The sequence below is a fragment of the Salmo salar genome, chromosome 05, assembly GCF_965601325.2.
Source record: "Salmo salar chromosome 05, fSalSal1, whole genome shotgun sequence".
Taxonomy (NCBI): domain Eukaryota; kingdom Metazoa; phylum Chordata; class Actinopteri; order Salmoniformes; family Salmonidae; genus Salmo; species Salmo salar.
This window is the reverse complement of record NC_138295.1, coordinates 2,654,433-2,667,946: the sequence shown is the minus strand read 5'-3', so window position 1 is coordinate 2,667,946 and position 13,514 is coordinate 2,654,433. Positions and strand designations below refer to the sequence as shown.

The following is a 13,514-nucleotide window of genomic DNA, read 5'->3' as shown; positions in this document are numbered from 1 at the left end:
TGACAATACAGCAAGGCAGCAACACATGACAACACAGCATGGTAGCAACACATGACAACACAGCAAGGCAGCAACACAACATGACAACACAGCATGGTTTGATTTGATGACGGACCGTAACAAATCAAGTTTCACTTTCATTGTTTTCTTTGTAATGAGAGGTGAGGTAGTTAGTACCAGTTCTTTGTAATGAGAGGTGAGGTAGTGTATACCAGTTCTTTGTAATGAGAGGTGAGGTAGTTTATACCAGTTCTTTGTAATGAGAGGTGAGGTAGTTTATACCAGTTCTTTGTAATGAGAGGTGAGGTAGTGTATACCAGTTCTTTGTAATGAGAGGTGAGGTAGTTTATACCAGTTCTTTGTAATGAGAGGTGAGGTAGTTTATACCAGTTCTTTGTAATGAGAGGTGAGGTAGTTAATACCAGTTCTTTGTAATGAGAGGTGAGGTAGTTTATACCAGTTATTTGTAATGAGAGGTGAGGTAGTTTATACCAGTTCTTTGTAATGAGAGGTGAGGTAGTTAATACATGGGCGTGATTGATGGCACTGGGCACAGTGTTTGACTCGCCACTTCGTCTTGCCCGCTCTGGCACACCAATGGAGACCAGTTGATAGAAGCAATTAATTGCAGAGGAAATTCCCGAAATCAAAAGGAAATGGGTGGGAGGAGGTGTTGTTGGCAAACTGAGAGCATAATTCCAATGCGCTCTCTTATTATGAAACATAGTAAATAGGGAATATAGAGAATAGGAAACAGGAAATAGGGAATAGGAAACAGGAAATAGGGAAAACAAATCATAGTGGTTAGAAGGGATGATCTGTTGTATATTTAGAGGAAAATACAATATGTTTCTGTGTGGACATTAATCCCTTGAATGTGGCGATATCAGAACACCAAGCAAACCCCTCTACCACCTCACTGTGTTTAATAGAAGTACTACAACTCAAAATGGAGGCCGACATTATATTTGTGTGTTGCATAAAGCTTTTCTTCTTCTTTTACGCTTCGTTAAGTTAGCTAAGTAATAGAAACAACCGTTTAATTAAATGTTGTTTTTTTTTTTTTACTGATGATGCTTCTCTTCGAACGATGACCGCTAACCATTAATCACGCTGCACACCTCATTTCCAACGACAACAGCGCCGGTCGGCAGGACTGGGATGAGGGCTCGACGCGGCGCAGAAGCATGAATCATCACGGTCTTCCCAGTAAATCACTAGCTGGTTCATTAAGAAAGCAACACACTGGAATCCCTATAGTCCCAACCTCACAGCTATTCACTGAACCAAACATCAGCATACTAGTTAACCACCAGCAAACCACATTACACGTGACATAATAATAATAATAATAATAATAATGTTTTATTTATCAGTATGTTCTGGTAGAAGCAGAAAGTAACACAATCAAATCATATTATACTCACTGTCAAAGCATCCAAAGCACTGATAGTAGAAAGGGATTCCAGTGGGTTACTATCTCATTGATAAGAGAATTATCTAATAAAAGGTAAATGAATCAATAAACCATGATGAATTATTAGTCATACAGCATGGTTTAATGAATAATCAATGTAATGATCAATGTAGTGATCGATTGGTCTGATTAGTCCCAGAAAGTCCAGGAACCACTGGAGAGGGAAAGAAATGTGTGTATGTAATTAGTGTAGAGAGCAGGGGACAGATGGTCAAGGGAGTGAAACTTCAAAGGGTTCTTAACCTTGAGGGAAAGGAACAGGCTGAGCTAGAATAGTGATAAACAGTGTGTGTGAAGTCAATGGGGGATGCAGGTCACCAACAGTTTGTGTGTAAATGCGTGTGCGTAAGTAAGCAAGAAACTATATAATGACTGTTTTGTTATCCTGACCTCAGAACGTTCTCATGAATAAAGCTACAGAAACCTTTCGCAGAAAGCTGAGTCCTTGCCTAATTATTATAACCCATTGTCTTACAAACCTTGGGCATTAGTCAAGGCGAATTGATTATTGATTATTATCATCAAGATATCAAATTATTCTAACACTCATCCACACACACACACACACACACACACACACACACACACACACACACACACACACACACACACACACACACACACACACAAAGTGAAAATATGTTTTTAGACATGTTTACTAACTAATTGTAAATGAAATTACAGAAATCTCTAATTTCTGTACATTTTCACACCCCCCAAGTCAATACTTTGTAGAAGCACCTTTGGCAGCGATTACAGGTTTGATTCATCCTGGGTATGTCTGTATCAGCTTTGAGTCGTCTTGGGTATGTCTGCATCAGCTTTGAGTCGTCCTGGGTATGTCTGTACCAGCTTTGAGTCGTCCTGGGTATGTCTAACAGCTTTGAGTCGTGTTGGGTATGTCTGTATCAGCGTTGAGTCGTCCTGGGTATGTCTGTACCAGCTTTGAGTCGTCCTGGGTATGTCTAACAGCTTTGAGTCGTCTTGGGTATGTCTGTATCAGCTTTGAGTCGTCTTGGGTATGTCTGTATCAGCTTTGAGTCGTCTTGGGTATGTCTGTATCAGCTTTGAGTCGTCTTGGGTATGTCTGTATCAGCTTTGAGTCGTCTTGGGTATGTCTGTATCAGCTTTGAGTCGTCTTGGGTATGTCTGTATCAGCTTTGAGTCGTCTTGGGTATGTCTGCATCAGCGTTGAGTCGTCCTGGGTATGTCTGTACCAGCTTTGAGTCGTCTTGGGTATGTCTGTATCAGCTTTGAGTCGTCCTGGGTATGTCTGTACCAGCTTTGAGTCGTCCTGGGTATGTCTGTACCAGCTTTGAGTCGTCTTGGGTATGTCTGTATCAGCTTTGAGTCGTCTTGGGTATGTCTGTATCAGCTTTGAGTCGTCTTGGGTATGTCTGTACCAGCTTTGAGTCGTCTTGGGTATGTCTGTATCAGCGTTGAGTCGTCTTGGGTATGTCTGTACCAGCTTTGAGTCGTCTTGGGTATGTCTGTATCAGCTTTGAGTCGTCTTGGGTATGTCTGTATCAGCTTTGAGTCGTCCTGGGTATGTCTGTACCAGCTTTGAGTCGTCCTGGGTATGTCTGTACCAGCTTTGAGTCGTCCTGGGTATGTCTAACAGCTTTGAGTCGTCTTGGGTATGTCTGTATCAGCTTTGAGTCGTCTTGGGTATGTCTGTATCAGCTTTGAGTCGTCTTGGGTATGTCTGTATCAGCTTTGAGTCGTCTTGGGTATGTCTGTATCAGCTTTGAGTCGTCTTGGGTATGTCTGTATCAGCTTTGAGTCGTCTTGGGTATGTCTGTATCAGCTTTGAGTCGTCTTGGGTATGTCTGTATCAGCTTTGAGTCGTCTTGGGTATGTCTGTATCAGCTTTGAGTCGTCTTGGGTATGTCTGTATCAGCTTTGAGTCGTCTTGGGTATGTCTGCATCAGCGTTGAGTCGTCCTGGGTATGTCTGTACCAGCTTTGAGTCGTCTTGGGTATGTCTGTATCAGCTTTGAGTCGTCTTGGGTATGTCTGTATCAGCTTTGAGTCGTCCTGGGTATGTCTGTACCAGCTTTGAGTCGTCCTGGGTATGTCTGTACCAGCTTTGAGTCGTCTTGGGTATGTCTGTATCAGCTTTGAGTCGTCTTGGGTATGTCTGTATCAGCTTTGAGTCGTCTTGGGTATGTCTGTACCAGCTTTGAGTCGTCTTGGGTATGTCTGTATCAGCGTTGAGTCGTCTTGGGTATGTCTGTACCAGCTTTGAGTCGTCTTGGGTATGTCTGTATCAGCTTTGAGTCGTCTTGGGTATGTCTGTATCAGCTTTGAGTCGTCCTGGGTATGTCTGTACCAGCTTTGAGTCGTCCTGGGTATGTCTGTACCAGCTTTGAGTCGTCTTGGGTATGTCTGTATCAGCTTTGAGTCGTCTTGGGTATGTCTGTATCAGCTTTGAGTCGTCCTGGGTATGTCTGTACCAGCTTTGCACATCTAGATTTGGAGTTTCCTCCAATTGTTCCTTGCAGATTTTGTCAAGCTCTGTTAAATTAGATGGGGAGCGGCTGTGAACAGCAATCTTCAAGTCTTTCCACGGGTTTTCAATGTGATTCAAGTCTGTGTTTTTGCTGGGCCACTCAAGGACTTTGACATTCTTGTTCTGAAGCCATTCCAGCGTAGCCTTGGCTGTATGCTTGGGGTCATTGTCCTGTTGGAACGTAAATCTTTGCCCCCCCAGTCTAAGGTCGTTTACACTCTGAAGCAAGTTCTCATCAAGGATTTGACTGTATCTGACTCCATTCATTGTTCCCTCTATACTTACCAGTCTCCCAGTACCTGATGTTGCCACCACCGTGCTTCACGGTAGGGATGGCGTTAGGTGGGTGATGAGATATGTGTCTGGTTTTCCAGACATAGCACTTTGCATTCAGGCTAAAGAGTTAAAATCTTAGTCTCATCAGACCGCAGAATATTTTTTTTGCCTTATGCTCTGTCTTTCACATGCCTTTTTTTGCAAACATCAGGTTTTCGATACTCCTGTTTTTCTAGTCCTCCCGGTTCCGACCTTTTCTGCCTTCCCTGACCCTGAGCCCGTCTGCCATACCATTCTGTCTGCCCTGACCTCGAGCCTGCCTGCCATCCTGTGACTAAGACCTGGTTTACGAACTTCTGCCTGTCCTTGACCTGCCTCTTGACCTGCCCCTTGTCTGTCATGTACCTTTTTCTCAGAAGCCGTGTCCGTCTGGCCGCTCTTCCATAAAGCCCAGATTGGTGAAGTGGAGACTGTTGTCCTTCTAGCAGGTTCTCCCATCTCAGCCGTGGAACTCTGTAGTTCTGTCAGTGTGGTGATTGGGTTCTTGGTCACCTCCCTGACCAAGGTCCTTCTTGCCCCGGTTGCTCAGTTTGGTCAGACGACCAGCTCTAGGCAGAGTCTGGGTAGTTCCATATTTTTTTCCAATTTCTCAATGATGGAAACCACTATGCTCTCTGAAACTTCAACACTATAAACATTGTTTTATACCCTTCCCCAGATATATGTTTCAGCACAATTCTAGCTCAAAGATCTAAGGACAGTTCCTTGGACTTCATGGTATAGTTTCTGCTCTGCTCATGCTCTGTCAACTGTGGGACCTTATATAGACAGGTGTGTTTCTTTCTAAATCATGTCCAAACAATTGAATTGGCCACAGGTGGACTCAAATCAAGTTGTTGTGACACCTCAAGGATGATCAAAGGAAATTGGATGCACCGGAACTTAATTTGGTGTCATAGCAAATTGGTGTGAATACTTATGTAAATTATATATTTCTGTATGTAATTTTTAATACAATAATTTGCTAAAAAATATCTAAAAACATGGTTTTCACTTTGTCATTATGGGGTATTGTGTGTAGGATGGGTGAGAAAAAAAATATTTTATCCATTTTGAATTCAGGCTATAAGAAAATGTGAAATAAGTCAAGGGGTATGAACACTTTCTGAAGAAACTGTAAATATATACTTTGAAACATTAAGGCAATCAATGAAAAATGTATAATTCTGCACATAGAACGTGCCATTAAAAAGGTGTCTATACAGAGTCAGAGAGAAGAACGCTTCAAACACACTAAGAAATGTAGGCAGGCCTCAACAAAACAGCCAGACATTTCAGGTAAATATTTCCAACAGGTCACAGTAATGCTAATGTTATGACAACATTTACTTAGGCCTCTATTCAATCCACATCACAGAAGCTCAGCTTTCACAGCGTGATTGACATTTAGAGGCATAGTTCCTGCTGTAGTGGAGATGTTACGGTAAAACAGCAAATATGCCGTGCTCCATTACCTTCATATTTCTATCATGGAATCTGTAACACTGAAGGTAACCTGCCTAAACGACTACCGACCCGTAGCACTCACGTCTGTAGCCATGAAGTGCTTTGAAAGGCTGGTCATGGCTCACATCAATACCATCATCTCAGAAACCCTAGACCCACTCCAATTTGCATACCACACCCACAGATGAGGCAATCTCTATTGCACTCTACACTGTCCTTTCCCACCTGGACAAAAGGAACACCTATGTGAGAATGCTGTTCATTGACTACAGCTCAGCGTTCAACACCATAGTGCCCACAAAGTTCATCACTAAGCTAAGGACCCTGGGACGAAACACCTCCCTCTGCAACTAGATCCTGGACTTCCTGACTGGCCGCCCCCAGGAGGTAAGGGTAGGTGACAACACATCCGCCACGCTGATCCTCAACATGGGGGCCCCTCAGGGGTGCGTGCTCAGTCCCTTCCTGTACTCCCTGTTCACTCATGACTGCGTGGCCAGGCACGACTCCAACACCATCAAGTTTGCTGATGACACAACAGTGGTAGGCCTGATCTCCGACAACGATGAGACAGCCTATAGGGAGGAGGTCAGAGACCTGGCAGTGTGGTGCCAGGACAACAACCTCTCCCTCAATGTGAGCAAGACAAAGGTGCTGATTGTGGACTACAGGAAAAAGAGGGCCGAACACGCCCCCATTCTCATCAACGGGGCTGTAGTGGAGCAGGTTGAGAGCTTCAAGTTCCTTGGTGTCCACATGACCAAACTAACATGGTCCAAGCACACCAAGACAGTCATGAAGAGGCCACGACAAAACCTATTCCCTCTCAGGAGACTGAAAAGATTTGGCATGGGTCCTCAGAAGGTTCTACAGCTGCACCATCGAGAGCATCCTGACGGGTTGCATCACTGCCTGGTACGGCAACTGCTCAGCCTCCGACCACAAGGCACTACAAAGGGTACTGCGTATGGCCCAGTACATCACTGGGGACAAGCTTCCTGCCATCCAGGACCTCTATACCAGGCGGTGTCAGAGGAAGACCCATGAAATGGTCAAAGACTCCAGCCACCCTAGTCATAGACTGTTCTCTCTGCTACCGCACGGCAAGCGGTACCGGAGCGCCAAGTCTAGGTCCAAGAGGCTTCTAAACAGACTACTTGCATCCCCCCCCCCCCAACACTGCTGCTACTCTCAGTCATCTATGCATAGTCACTTTAATAACTCTATATATTACCTCAACTAACCGGTACCACCGTGTAGATTGACATTTTACTGCTGCTCTTTAATTATTTTCTTAATTACTTTCATCAAACTGCATTGTTGGTTTGTAGTCAGCGCATGTGATAAAAATACAATTTTATTTCAGCTTTACAGATTAAATTTAAACCTTATTCCATGGTGCACAGGAATCAATATGCAATGAATGGTGCTTTCACTAACCAAGTTAAACATTCAACTACATGCAGGCGTATAGACAGTGCCATCAGAAAGTATTCAGACCCCTTGATTTTTTTTCACATTTTTGCCTCGGCCTTACTATAAAACGTATTACATTTCATCCTTTTGTATTTTAAACACATTGTTTTCCATTCCCACTGTACCTTTTATAGGAATCATAATGACTAAACAACAAGACGTTATGGGTCATGCAGAACCAGTTCCTCCACGTTTCAGCCTGTCATCCAGAACCAGTTCCTCCACGTTTCATCCTGTCATTCAGAACCAGTTCCTCCACGTTTCAGCCCGGCATCGAGAACATTCCAGTTGACAAGGAACTTTGGTAAAATTGTTTTAATTACAGATAAAAATAGGTGGACACGTAAAAAAAAAAAAAAAGGCACAATTAAGATTATTCCATTTTAAAAAATACAATTTTACCACCAAGACGTACGCTACACAAGTCTTAAAGACTAGGTAGTGAAGGGTTAAGTGCTCTACAGAAGACAGACAGGGAGCCCATAAGGATTGGAGAAGGAAACAGGTGTTGAGGAAAACAATTCAAAGTACATTGAAGCACTTGTGACTTACTGACTCCTCAGCATATAGAAAGCAATAGATGTCAGAATAGATGTCAGTGTTTTTGACAAGGCAACAGGAAATGATTTAAAGTAATGTTGAGAGGCCTGGTGGGTCACTGAGACAATGGATGATGGTCATGTCTGGTTCAGCACTCTCCTTTACTCTGGATGAGAATGTTAGTGTTCCACTCCCTGGGAACAGACACGGAGCAGAATTTAAAAACACCGAGCGAAACAAGGCAGGCAGACCGAACAAGACAGTCACAGAGCAAGAGAAGTCAGTTAAACGTTTAAGTTGGATACTTACATGTTTTGAAAGCACAGCATGCATTCGTTAGAGTAGGTGATGCCGTCGCTTCCACACACTGGATCGAAGTTACGGGGGCACATGGGCAAGCTGTACTGGGAACAGTCAGGCTGTTGGACAAAGACCAGGTTATGTAATAAAGGTGTTGGTAATCGTTGTACTGGGAACAGTCAGCCTGTTTTTTGGTCCAACAGACTATGTAATAAAGGACTTGTCTCAATAAATAAATAAAAGTATTGGGAATAGTGTACTGGTATAACACCATATGAAGAGAACAGGGTTATAATACAGTGTACTGGTATAACACCATATGAAGAGAACAGGGTTATAATACAGTGTACTGGTATAACACCATATGAAGAGAACAGGGTTATAATACAGTGTACTGGTATAACACCATATGAAGAGAACAGGGAACAAAACATACGTTTCTTGCTGGCACAGTCCACCCGGGGTGTATTCATTAGTCAGATTCTGTTGCAAAACGTTTTGCAAATGGAAGCTAATTACAGTTTACTCTTGGAAACGTTTTACACGGAGTAAATGGTTCGTTTCATAAACGTTAAGCAACAGAATCCAACTAATGAATACAGCCCTGACTAACGTCAACTAAGGAAATGACTGTAAACATACGGGTGTACTTGTTGAACAATTGAACGTTGTCCTGAGGAAGACCCATACCACTGTTCTACATTAAGTAATGCAGCACATAGAGCTACGTGTTTTAGAAATACGCATATCCTTTCACTACACGGAGTAAACAACGCGTTCAGCCTGCTTACCTCTGTGGCGCCGTCCAGGAGACTCGCTCCTCGTACCAAAACTAAAACAGAGAGAGATGTTAAACCGGGGAATAATTCATTATTTAACGTCAGAATGTTATTTCCAGGAGTTTCAATCTAAAAACGACAAAATGGTTAAGGTTTTCTCTAGTCGAAAATATGCGCGTCGGTCATCAAGGCAGTTCGCTGGAAGTATCGACTACTGTGTGTGTCTGTCTAAACTGCTCTTAGAGGTTAATGGACCGGTGTTTTATTGTTATTTAATACAACGATTTGACTGCCACTTGGTACTAATTATGTAAAAGGTGAACAACACTCACCGGCAACACTGAGAAGGCACATCGTTAGCAGTGTAAAGTTCCACATTCTCTCCGGTGTGAAGGTGCGTAGGCAGGTGACTCTCCCAGCCACCGGAACCGTATTTATACCTTGTAGGTCTCCACCCGACCGCTTAAAGATCAGCCCCTTTATTTCAAATTTCCGCCTAAAATGACATCCCCAAATCTAACTGCCTGTAGCTCAGGCCCTGAAGCAACGATATGCATATTCTTGGTACCATTTGAAATGAAACACTTTGAAGTTTGTGGAAATGTGAAATGAATATAGGAGAATATAACACATTAGATCTGGTAAAAGATAATACAAAGAGAAAAAAAAACTGTATTTTTTTGTATTTTTTTTTGTACCATCATCTTTGAAATGCAAGAGAAATACATTTTCAAGTTCATAACTGTGCACTCTCCTCAAACAACAGCATGGTATTCTTTCACTGTAATAGCTACTGTAAATTGGACAGTGCAGTTAGATTAAAAAGAGTTTAAGCTTTCTGCCAATATCAGAGATGTCTATGTCCTGGGAAATGTTCTTGTTACTTACAACCTCATGCTAATCGCATTAGCCTACGTTAGCTCAACCGTCCCGCAGGGGACCCACCAATCCTGAAGAAGTTGGTTCGTCACTAGTTACCACAGTCACAAATCATTAACTCCGACTATTTCTACAATGTATCTTCTTAAAATGTGCCTATTGTTAGGGTTGAACTGGCTATTTTGTTTGCATAACCTATATAATATACCGGGGAAGCTATGCTACAATATTAAGTATAGAAACTACGGATAAGTCAACTGCTGAAGACAAGAACTACACCCGGCGACAGGAAGTGCGTCACGAGGCTGGGACCAGCCTGCACGCCGACGACAGGATGAGGAAGTTTAAACCACGCTCATCCTCGCTCTGACAGGCCAGCAGTAAGCCGGAACTATCTCTGTCAGAGTATATAAGGATGAACAAAGGATATGTCGTGCTCTTCTCTGTCTGCCCTGCGTGGTGTCACAGAGAGACCGTATATACGAACATCATATTTACCATTTGTACTATCATTCTATTTATGAATTAAATAATCATTGCAAAACTAAGTTGCATGGTTTGTTTATATCCTAATACCAGATTCGAATTGACGCGACTTGACAAAAACCCTCTTAACCTTACATTTTAATGAAATTTGGCTATGGAAACTAGTACCTTTGTGAGAATGTTGTGATTAAGCATACCAAAGTGACTTACATCAATTTATTCCCCTCAAAATATCCGGAGAACATAATATGTAAGATAGTATGGGAACATAGGCTACACAAGCTTTCTAGATAACAGTGCTTCTATAACAACAACATCGGCCTATCAGTAGTCTGCTGTTATGGGCATGTGGTATCTGCGGGGGCGTCATGGTTACTACAGCGAAAACAGCTTCTAGACCAATCAGGGCCCGGTTTTTTCCCCGATAGAACTAAAAGGCTTTCCATGGTCGATCAGACGCCTGCATTGACCGTAGAGCATCAAGCTTCATGTCCATCAGATGCGTCAAAAATATTACGTAGCGTTTTTTTTTTGTTGTTTTTAAATAACATTTTTATACAATCTTTATTTAACTAGGCATTGCAGCGGAAGTCATTCATTGTCAATGAAGCAGTCGCTGCGTTTCATTTTAGTCATTTAGCAGACGCTCTTATCCAGAGCGACTTACAGTAGTGAATGCATACATTTCATACCTTTTTTTTTTTTTTGTGTGTACTGGCCCCCCGTGGGAATCAAACCCACAACCCTGGCATTGCAAACACCATGCTCTACCAACTGAGCCACAGGGAAGGCTGGGGATGCTGCACTGTGATCCGCATGTGGTCAATAGTTTCAACTCATGTTTTGCTTTTCCATGCGGTGGTACAAACAGAAGTTCATAAACAGTCAATCCAGTTAGCTAGCTATCTAATTACAAAGCTAACCATTTTGCTAGATACACTATATATACAAAAGTATGTGAACACCTCTTCAAATTATTTCAGCCACACCGTTGCTGACAGGTGTATAAAATCGAGTACACAGCCATGCTATCTCCAAAGACAAATATTGGCAGTAGAATGGCCTTTTCTGAAGAGCTCAGTGACTTTCAACGTGGCACCGTCATAGGATGCCAACTTTCCAACAAGTCAGTGTGTCAATTTCCTGCCCTGCTAGAGCTGCCCCCCGGTCAACTGTAAGGGCTGTGATGTGGAAACGTCTAGGAGCAACAACGGCTCAGCTGCCAAGTGGTAGGCCACACAAGCTCACAGAACGGGACCGCCGAATGCTGAAGCACGTAACGCGTAAAAATAGTTTGTCCTCGGTTGCAACAGTCACTACCGAGTTCCAAACTGCCTCTGGAAGCAACGCCAGCACAATAACTGTTCATCAGGAGCTTCATGAAATGGGTTTCCATGGCCGAGCAGCCGCACACAAGCCTAAGATCACCATGCGCAATGCCAAGCGTCGGCTGGAGTGGTGTAAAGCTCGCCGCCATTGGACTCTGGAAAAGTGGAAACGCATTCTCTGGAGTGATGAATCACGCTTCACCATCTGGCAGTCCAACGGACGAATCTGTGTTTGGCGGATGCCAGGAGAACGCTACCTGCCAGAATGTATAGTGCCAACTGTAAAGTTTGGTGGAGGAGGAATAATGGTCTGGGGCTGTTTTTCATGGTTCGGGCCCCTTAGTTCCAGTGAAGGGAAATCTTAACGCTACAACATTCAATGACATTCTAGATGATTCTGTGCTTCCAACTTTGTGGCAACAGTTTGGGGAAGACCCTTTCCTGTTTCAGCATGACAATGCCGCTGTGCACAAAGCAAGGTCCAGACAGAAATGGTTTGTCGAGATTGGTGTGGAAGAACTTGACTGGCCTGCACAGAGCCCTGACCTCAACCACATCGAACACCTTTGGGATGAATTGGAACGCCGACTGCGAGCCAGGCCTAATCGCCCAACATCAGTACCCGACCTCACTAATGCTCTTGTGGCTGAATGGAAGCAAGTCCCCGCAGCAATGTTCCAATATCTAGCGGAAAGCCTTCCCAGAAGAGTGGAGGCTGTTATAGCAGCAAAAGGGGGACCAACTCCATATTAATGCCCATGATTTTGGAAAGTGATTTTCGACGTGCGGTTGTCCACATACTTTTGGTCATGTAGTTTAGTGTAGCTTAGCTATGAAATTGCCAACACCTAGCTTCCACTGTCCAGCTAATTATTTCACATTCAACTGACCAGGTACATTGTGTTTTGTTTAACCTTTGTTTAGCTAGGCAAGTCAGTTAAGAACAAATTCTTATTTACATTGATGGCCTAGGAACAGTGGGTTAACTGAGGGTTCAGGGGCAGAACGACAGATTTTAATCTTGTCAGTTTGGGGATTCAACCTAGCAACCTTTTGGTTACTGGCCCAACACTCTAGCCACTAGGCTACCTGCCTAGAAGGCCGGCATCCCGGAGTCGCCTCTTCACTGTTGACGTTGAGACTGGTGTTTTGCGGGAACTATTTATTGAAGCTGCCAGTTGAGGACTTGTGTGGCGTCTGTTTCTCAAACTAGACACTCTAATGTACTTGTCCTCTTGCTCAGTTGTGCACAGGGGCCTCCCACTCGTCTTTCTATTCTGGTTAGAGCCAGTTTGTGCTGTTCTGTGAAGGGAGTAGTACACAGCGTTGTACGAGATCTTCAGTTTCTTGGCAATTTCTCGCATGGAATAGCCTTCATTTCTGAGCACAAGAATAGACTGATGAGTTTCAGAAGAAAGTTCTTTGTTTCTGGACATTTTGAGCCTGTAATCGAACCCACAAATGCTGATTCTCCAGATACTCAACTAATCTAAAGAAGGCCAGTTTTATTGCTTCTTTAATCAGGATAACAGTTTTCAGCTGTGCTAACATAATTGCAAAAGGGGTTTCCAATGATCAATTAGCCTTTTAAAATGATAAACTTGGATTAGCTAACACAACGTGCCATTGGAACACAGGAGTGATGGTTGTTGATAATGGGCCTCTGTACGCCTAAGTAAATATTCCATTAATCGTGCTAAAAATCGGACGTTTCCAGCTACAATAGTCATTTACAACATTAACAGTTGTCTATCCTCCTAAGAACCTGTGTTGAAGACTTGAGGTGTGAGGAAGTTTTGGTTGTATGGTCTGTCAGAACAGTGTGTTGTCCACGCTGTGACCAGTCTCCTCCTCTCCTCCTCCTCTCCTCCCCAGTGGAAGGAGAACCCGGCTCTAACGGAGGCCCAGGTCCAGGCCATGGCTCTGGGGAGACAGGCCAGTGTAGAGATGGAACTC

At 43.4% G+C, this 13,514-nt stretch overlaps 1 protein-coding gene across 1 annotated transcript; it reads right to left on the bottom strand.

The window, feature by feature from the left end:
- Window positions 1-7,560: 7,560 nt before the first annotated feature.
- isk1 (Pancreatic secretory trypsin inhibitor) lies at window positions 7,561-9,282 on the bottom strand. Its single transcript, NM_001146622.1, is given in 4 exon segments — window positions 7,561-7,980; window positions 8,096-8,205; window positions 8,878-8,918; window positions 9,198-9,282. Coding segments are annotated over 4 exon segments (243 nt in total). The 5' UTR covers window positions 9,244-9,282; the 3' UTR covers window positions 7,561-7,934.
- Between the last annotated feature and the right edge of the window lie 4,232 nt (window positions 9,283-13,514).